The sequence below is a fragment of the Brassica oleracea genome, chromosome C9 (genome assembly GCF_000695525.1).
Source record: "Brassica oleracea var. oleracea cultivar TO1000 chromosome C9, BOL, whole genome shotgun sequence".
NCBI classification, from domain to species: domain Eukaryota; kingdom Viridiplantae; phylum Streptophyta; class Magnoliopsida; order Brassicales; family Brassicaceae; genus Brassica; species Brassica oleracea.
Window position 1 is genome coordinate 28525932 of NC_027756.1, and position 9551 is coordinate 28535482.

General features: G+C 32.0%; 1 protein-coding gene across 1 annotated transcript; it reads right to left on the bottom strand.

Moving 5' to 3' along the window:
• Positions 1–3828: 3828 nt before the first annotated feature.
• LOC106314728 lies at positions 3829–5064 on the bottom strand. Its single transcript, XM_013752560.1, has 4 exons — positions 4988–5064; positions 4558–4899; positions 4419–4481; positions 3829–4191 (listed from the first exon to the last, which is right to left on the bottom strand). Exons 2-4 carry the CDS (start codon positions 4882–4884, stop codon positions 3829–3831), a joined length of 753 nt encoding a protein of 250 aa, XP_013608014.1. The 5' UTR covers positions 4885–4899; positions 4988–5064.
• Positions 5065–9551: the final 4487 nt, after the last annotated feature.

A 9551-nucleotide genomic window follows, 5' to 3' on the forward strand; every position in this document is an offset into this window, starting at 1 on the left:
CTAAACTCTAAACCCTAAACCCTAAACTCTAAACCTTAAACTCCACCCCTTGAATGCTATTTTTGTGACTTTTGGCCTTGAATGCTAGCTTGGAAACAAAAGCTTGATTTAGTGCTATTTTGGTCTTTTTCTCTATAAATTATTATGTTGAATATCTCGAATTACAAAAATCTCATATATCAATATATTTTTTTTTTGACAGGGAGTCCTCTTCGTCGTCACTCGAGGACACCTGAACAAACCTCCCACAAGACACCATCTTTCTTCCTCCTCCCTGCGTGAATAAGAGAACAGAGACAATTAATAAGATATATATTGTTGTTTTGTCAATATGATAGAACGTAGTATGTATCTTCACACACCTTCTTAACTTTTGGATTTTACAAAGAGGTTAGATACATGCATATATATACTAACTTACAGTTTTATAAGCCTAGATTTATTTTATTGCTTAATTATCTTTGAGGACTTTTATGATCATTTTGAGATATCTTTCTTATAAAATAAGTTGGTCAAATTTATTAGTTAGGAAGTTTTATTAAAATGGTCAACATTCTCATTTAGGATATCTTACTAAGTTAATAAAATAGTTTTTTCAAATAAATAAATAAAATAAAAGGTAATCAGTAAACTACTATGTTTATAAATAAAGATTAGTATTTTAGTAAACTACTATGTTTCCAAATAATTTAATTTTTTTTATTTAAAATTAATTGTATATTAACAAATCATCTTATTCATTAAGGGTCTTAAAGACTTTAGCCGCTCTAACTTTCAACATGCGAGCTCCGTTACAAAAATCACTTCGCAAATAATAGTATAGATAGATTTTAATAGATTTCTACACAAATAAAATATTGAAAAGTTAGGAAACAAACATATTTCCAAATGAGATATTACGACACAGTGCCGGTATAACATTTTTGGATGGTCTAAGCAAAATTTTAACATATTTTTAATATTTTAATCTAGTATCATATATAGTTATAATATAATATTAAAATTTATTACACTAGTTCAGCTCGATAAAATAACGTAATTAAGTCAACCGTACTATAACAAGGCTAATCAAAATTGTAAAGGTTTTCTGCGAAAAATCCCTCGAACTTGATTTTTTTTTGCGTATTAAACCGCGAACTTAAAAACCCACAGGTCAAACCACAAAGTAATGGTCAACCCGCAATATAGCCCTCTGTCGTGTATATGTGTATAAGAATGTGTATATTTTTAACTGAAACTAAAACTACGTCGGTTTAAAAAAATTTGAAAAAAGACGCATAACAACTGACTCGAACCCTGGCCTCAAGCTTAACCAAGGATAAACCAAACCGTTTAAGCTGTTGTGTTTCTTCAAATACTAACAAACACAATCGTTTACTGAATGTATATTTTTCCTTCCTCTAAAAATTGTTTTGTTAACCATCTCAGCCGAATACTCCACAAGGATTCGTACTGATGGAACAAAGAGCACATCGAAACTAAATTAATCAAAGTAGATATTTGGAAGAAAAAGAAGGAAGCAAAATCTAAGCATCCGATCTGTGTTCATGGGAATCGTGGAAGAGATGGGCCATGTAACGATTTGGGGATGGCTGACCATGGCGGATGCAACCTTAAAATCGGTGCGAGAGTGGTTCTGGAGGACGTGAAGCTCAGCGAATGCATCGCCATCAACGGGACTTGCCTTACCGTCACGGAGTTCACCGTCGGGTTATTACCGGAGGAAGGAAAAAAATACATTCAGTAAATAAAAATGATTGTGTTTGATAGTAACTGAAAGAAACACAACAGCTTAAACGGTTTGGTATTTCCTTGGTTAAGCTTGAGACTAGGGTTTGACTCACTTGTTATGCGTCTTTTTACAAAAAAGAAAATTGCTCAAAACGACGTAGTTTTAGTTTCAGTTAAAAATATACACATTTTCATAAACCTATACACGACCGAGGGCTATATTTCGAGTTGACCATTACTTCATGGTTTGACCCCGTGGGTTTTAAGTTCGCAGTTTAATACGCAAAAAACAAAATCCTGTTCGAGAGTTTTTTAACATGATTTTTTTTTGCAGAAAACCCAAATTATAAACTATGTTTACACATACATAACATATCAGTGTTTAATCTACCTCTATCCTATATTTTGAGTATTTTGTTAAGTTAAGTACGTGTTTTCAAGTATTTTGGTGTTATTTGGTGGTCATACAGGTAAGTCTACTTAGAACAAAAGAGTTATGAACTGGATACAAGAAAGAAATAAAAGATGTAGAACTATGCAGATATGTCTGAAATTTAGCAACATATGGAAGATTTTCCACAATGAGGTTGAGCTTAGTTTGGACACAAGATAGAGAAATGACTTCTCTTTCCAATACTATCGGGGTAAGGTCGATCCATTGGTTAGATCAAAAGTTATGCTCGTAGTACTGAAAACTGGTGTTTTTGTCAATTTAATACAAGAAAAATAAAATTCTAGATTTTCTTATTTTTGATTTGATTGTGCCTAAAATTCGACCAAGGCGTATTCTTGACCTATATCTATTATTTGAGTTGTTTTTAATTAGGTCTATACTTTTAGGTTTTAAAGTTGTGAAGTGACGAGAAAATATTTTTGAACCGTTGTTTTTGTCTCTTTATTCTAATTAAGCAGATTCTATCATTGATCTTGTGTTATTTGGTTATGTTGAGTAGCATCATAGTTAGATTTTAGGGTTTCAAAAGAATTGAAGATAATGAATTTTAGGATTGTTGGATTAGGGAATATCTATTACAGTTCTTCACTTGGATTGTTCTTAATGTTTGAGTCTGATTGATTGCCTAGTTCATGATCTCAGGTTAATTGAATGCAGTGGGAGTTGATTTGATTGCTTTAAAATATTTTATGTGAGCAAGGTAGGTGTCTTTAGCCAATATGGGTTGATGTTATTACGTTTTGTGACCTATCGAAACTCAAACTTAATGCATGTTTAATTTTTTAGGTTGAACGAGAATTAGTTCTCTATGTTCTTACCTAGTTCTTAGACATAGTACGTAACTGGAGCCACGGTATTGGAAAGTTTATACACTTGTATTTTGAATTCCAGGATGGTGCTTAGTTGATTTTTTGATAAATTGTTTATATTCATAATCTGATTTCATGTGATTTTCTTAATGCATGACGCTTTTATTTCATTGTTTATTTCCGCATAATTATTTTTTGCTTAATTTAAGGAAAACCAAAATCCCTTTTTTGCCCTAGCTTGACTTTATTATCACAGACTTATTGTCAAATCTTTGCTCTTCGTGGATTTTCTTCCTTCTATACTACTCTCATTTGATGTGCACTTGCAGTGTAATTAAAGAGTTAAAACTCTAAGTTTTCAGTTACTATTAAAAAATTAATATGACAGTTCAGATGAAAATATGTTCCCTCGTGATGTATGCCCTAATTGATCTTGTGGTTTGTTTGCCTTCTAGACCGACCCTAAGAAATTATGGCCAAGGGACCCTCTCAAACAAAATAAAACTGATTCGATGGAGAGAAATCGATCCTTTAAGGCATAATTTTTAAAACATCAGATAGATAAGATAGCAGAACCACCCGTGCAGTAATTCTAGTATTTTTCTGTCATACAAAATAAACACTACACAACAATACTCACAAGAAATTTGAGTTTTAAGCTTTTGTTAGTTGGATGCATGGACAGAAGACCATTACCAAGATTATTAATATATTGAGGTCCAGCAACATACAGCTTTTGCATTATTAAACAAAGACTATTATACTTTTAAAGTTATAATTGGTTTACGGTTGGCTTAACTCTCCACAAAACCATATATAATGAAACAGTTTAGATTAGAGGTCAGGAAGATCACCCAATCGCGCCAATGACTTGTCCACAAAGAGGTCAATTTCACGTTGTTTTGCAACTTCATAATCCTTATCAGTCAACTTCCACAGCTTCTTACCAACCGTTTCATACACCTCTCGCACAATAAAACCTCTGCCTCTCGGAAGTTGCTTATGAGCTGGAACAAAATTCACCACGCATCTTTCAATCACTGATTCTGCTGGGACCTCATCACGATGGAAACTGTAGAAAAGTTCATGTGTATCCTTTACTACCCAGTTTCCCCCACCCCTTTTCTTTGCATCTTCTTGACGATAAAACCATTGTCCCAGAATCATCATCCTTCCATCTTGTTTTTTGGTAATATCCTACACAAAAAAACAAGAGAAATGGATGATACAACAAGATTTAAGAGGCCATAGGAGATTTATTAAGTATTTCAACTAATTTGTTTTTCTACAAATTTGCAAGCGTAGATTATTATTTTTTTTTGGCATGTCTATGTAATTTACTTCAAAATTTTAGGGTGCCTAAGATCAGCGTTTCATTTGGCTTTGTCCAAGACCAGCCCTGAGCATATACAAAAATTCAGTACCTTGATAATGGCAACAAAAGGCTCAAGACTAGTGTCTTCTGGATGCAACAGCACCGAATCCTCCTGTGCAAGAAAGGAATGTCAGAGAGAGGCTAGAAACAAAGCATTCAGGTGCAAAGGAAAGCATGATGTAACTCACCAGCTCGTATCTGTTACCGCCGTATTCGAACTGCCCGTAATGGGTTCCTCTACCCGTAACTTTAACCGGCTCACCAACCGGTTTCGCGTCATCGGGCTCCAATTCCTTCGGCGGCGTTTCTTCGTCATCTTTCTTTCTCTTCCTCTCTGTCTCCTCCTCTTCCCCATCAGACTCTTCGTTCAGGCTCACCTTCTTACGCTTCCTCATTTTTCCCTCCATTGTTTCCTCAGGTCTCCTTGAGTTCTGTCCCTGAGACCTCGTCTTCGCTAGGGAGTCCTCTTCGTCGTCACTCGAGGACACCTGAGCAAAGCTCCCACAAGACACCATCTTTCTTCCTCCTCCCTGCGTGAATAAGAGAACAGAGACAATTAATAAGATATATATTGTTGTTTTGTCAATATGATAGAACGTAGTATGTATCTTCACACACCTTCTTAACTTTTGGATTTTACAAAGAGGTTAGATACATGCATATATATACTAACTTACAGTTTTATAAGCCTAGATTTATTTTATTGCTTAATTATCTTTGAGGACTTTTATGATCATTTTGAGATATCTTTCTTATAAAATAAGTTGGTCAAATTTATTAGTTAGGAAGTTTTATTAAAATGGTCAACATTCTCATTTAGGATATCTTACTAATTTAATAAAATATTTTTTTCAAATTAATAAATAAAATAAAATGAATCACTAAATTACTACGTTTATAAATAAAGATTAGTATTTTAGTTGCATTTGATTTTTAATTTGGACCATCATTTAAATTTTTTATTAAATATATTTTATTAAGACTAGCAATATATATAATCTTTGAACTAATTTAATCATAATATATTTTGATATCTTTTCATTTTAAATATAAATATATTTATTTAAAAAAATATAACAAATCTGTTCAAAAAGATTTTAACAAGATTTAAAATTTTTTTAAAAAAAATTATATTTAAATATTTTCACTAATTTTGAAATTAGTTTTGAATACTATTATACATTAATATATTCAGTTATCATTTACAAAATGAAAAATAAAAATTATATCCTATTTTTATTTATAATATAATCATAATAAATCATATTAAAATAAAAATATTATATTATATTGAGCTAAATAGGATTAAATTGTATTAAACTGCCAAAATTATATATTTTATTTTCGTAAGTATAAAATTTTTGTGTTCAAAAATAAAAATATAATACATTAGTACGACGGGTTAACATTAGCAAATTATATAATACGTATAAAATTAACATATATTTCACCAAAACCAATTTCTCAAAATAAGAGTGAATTCATGAAAAAAAGGTAATAACTTGAAAATTTGCAAAAATGGAAAAACAGTAATAAGTGGAGAGAAAAATGGTAAAATGACATTGTTATCCTTGCTCCTTACAATCAGAGATCTTAAATTATTTTAGACGGCTAACAAATATGTTTCTAGTCTACAAATTATTTTAACCGACTAATAGACATATGTTTTTAATTCATCTTCCTCCGTGAATTTGCATGGTTATATTCCAATTTATTCGGATATTTTACATATTAACTGGTTATTATGTTAGTGGCTGGCTGACTAAAATAATTATCCGGATACTGTTATTGTTAGTTGGATTTTTTGATCAGTAGTCGACTATCACTGTATATTCAAACTCTAAAAGTTAAGTAATGTATATCAATTATCCAAATATCAGAATTGTTAGTTGCAATTTCGATCAATAGTCGGCTAAAGGTATAATAACTTTCATTAAGAGCCATAAGAACCTTAGAAGCAATCTCAGCATATTTTAAGATTTTGGGGCAAGATTGATGAAAAATCTGCTTATTTGAAAGTTTTGGAGCCGAGATGACAATGACGCAGCGACATAATGTTCGGTAGTCCCGCGGTGGCGCAGTCATGAAAGAGCTGCATCTTTACCAAACAAAAAAAAATTAAGAACATGAAAATAAATTTAAGAAAAAACATTTAGATATAGCTTACATATATAGTTATCCGGCTATAGTTATTGCAGGGGTAATTTGGCCATTATAAAAAAAAACAGCTCAACTGAAAAGGTGTTTTTTTTTTACAAATTATACAGTTATATTTGTATAGGAAACAAATTTCTCAAAATTAAATCTTTGAAACTACTTTAATCATGATATCTTTTCATTTTAAATATAAATATATATGTATATATTATATTATATTTTAAAAATTCTAATAATATGTTGAAAAATGCTTTAGCAATATGTTAATTTTAAAAAAAAATATGTAAATATTTTCACTAATTTCGTAATTAGCAATTAACTATTATTATGCATCAATATATATTAAGATATATATTATAAAATGAAAAATTAAAATTATATCCTATTTTATCTACTCTATAATCATAATCATCATGTTAAAACAATTATTATATTAAATTAAATATGATAAAAGTATATTAAATTGATAAATTTATAAATTTTATTTCACAAATATAAACTATTTGTGTTAAAAATATAATACAATGACAGAATTTCTTAAAAATTAGCAAACTATATCTAAAATTAATTTATCTTAGACTTTTTTATATACAATAATATATATATATATATATATATATATATATATATCTAAAACATTGGTAAAAGGAAATCATGCTTTGAAGGGAAGGTCGGAGTTTAGCATAAATTAAATACAAAATAATTTTCAAATATGTTTTCTCATGAATATATTAATTTGTTTAATAACTATATGCAAATACAATAAAATATATATATAATAAGAACTGACAAATACATGTGACGGTTTTAAACAATTGATTAATTATAACATGTAAATTATAAAATTATTGTATTTGAGATAGTTATATAAACATTTAAGTATATGATTAACGTTAAAATATATACTACTAATGATGTAAAACAAATATCTATGCATTAACCGGAATGAAAGTAGCTAGAGCTTGTCCATCGATATCTCATCTGCTCTTTGCAGATGACAGTCTCTTCTTTTGTAAGGCACAAAAAGAGGAGTGTCAAACCATTCTCAGGATTTTGAAGTAGTATTAAGATGTATCAGGTCAACTAATAAATTTTCAAAAAAAATTCAATTCAATTTGGATACAAGATTAAGGAATTCAGCCGACAGGAGTTGCGGGATATTTTGGGAACACAAATTTAGGAGGAATGGTATCTTACCTGGGACGACCTGAGAATCTCGGAGGTTCCAAGATTCATGTTTTTGGATTTATACAAGATCACTTAAATAATAGGGTTAATGGTTGGAGTTTTAAGTTTTTTACTAAAGGCGGAAAGGAAGTGATCATTAAATCAGTAGTTACGGCCTTACCAAATCATGTGATTTCCTGCTATCGTTTACCAAAGGCAACCGCAAAGAAACTGACGAGGGCGGTAGCACAATTCTGGTGGAGCCCAGGGGAAGCACAAAAGGGATGCACTGGAAATCATGGGACAAATTATATATAAATAAGGATGAAGGAGGTTTAGGTTTTAAAGATCTCAGTGATTTTAACACGGAGATGCTTGGTAAGCAGTTATGGCTTTTGATAGAGAAACCAAATACCTTATTTGCTCGAGTTTTTAAAGGACGGTACTACAGTAATGCCTCACCCTTGGAACCGATTAGATCATATTCTCCGTCATATGGCTGGCGGAGTATTGTATCTAGATCTCTAGTTAGCAAAGGACTAATTTAAAGGGTGGGATCATGATCATCTATATCCGTATGGAACGATCCATGGCTCCCAACCACTCGCCCGAGACCAGCAAACAAAAACCAACATAACATTTACCTAGACCTTACAGTTGACTCTCTCATTAACTCAACTTCGTAAAGTTGGAACTCGTAGGCATTTCGGGCTTTGGTGGATCCCCATGATGTAAAAATCATAGAAAGCATACCACTGAGTAGGACTCATATGGGAGATAAGGATAGGTGGCATTTCACAAGAAATAGGAAATACACGATCAAATCAAGATACGAAGTAGAACGAGTTTACCCAGATAAGGAAACAACACCAGTAATGTTGGGACCTACAGTTGATATTGAAAGCGTTCTGATGGAAAGTTTGGTGCCCACCAAAAATAAAATATTTTTTATGGCAATTGATGTCAAGGTGTATATAAGTTAAGAAAAATCTGCAAGCAAGAGGGCTACAACGGGGTATGTGTTGTGCCAGATGCGGAGCCTTCGAGGAATCAATAAACCATGTGTTTTTTGAATGTCCTCCAGCATGTCAGGTCTGAGCTCTCTCACAGATACCATCAAACCCATCTATTTTTCCCACTCGAGCTCTCTTCACAAATATGAATCATTTCTTCTGGAGAGTTTTTCCACAAATGGAGAATCATCAATTTGCATGGATTTTATGGTACATTTGGAAAGAAAGGAACAACAAAGTTTTCAGTAATCTGGACATTTATCCCAGGGATACGCTCAAATTTGCGAAAACAGAAACAACACATTGGGCTGAAGCACAAGTTTTAAACACACAGAGGGCAGCACAACATATTGAAGCTATGAACTTACCGTCAATTCCAGGTCGATGGTGTTTGACAGATGGTTCTTAAAAAGATAATGAGGTTTTTTCAGGATATGAGTGGTATAGTACTTTAGAAGGTTTTGCTGGTTTGATGGGAGTAAGAAATGTCAGGGTTAGTCTTTCCCCTCTTCATTTGGAAGTGGATGCGCTAATTTGGGCGATGGAATGTATGAGGAATTTGCGGTAGTTTGTGGTCACGTTTGCAACAGATTGTTCTCAATTGGCGAAGATGGTTTCAGAACGAGAAGTATGATCAGCTTTTGCAAGTTATTTGGAAGACATTAAGACCCTGCAAGAAAGTTTTCTCAGCTCTGAGATCATTCATCTACCGAGAACGCATAATTTGAAGGCGGATAGTCTAGCATGTTGTGTCTGAAAACAACATTCTTTCGTCGTTCACATGGATGGAGAGCTACCAGTGTAGTTTAGAGAATCAGTATGAGTCTATTTTTAAGTTAATGACA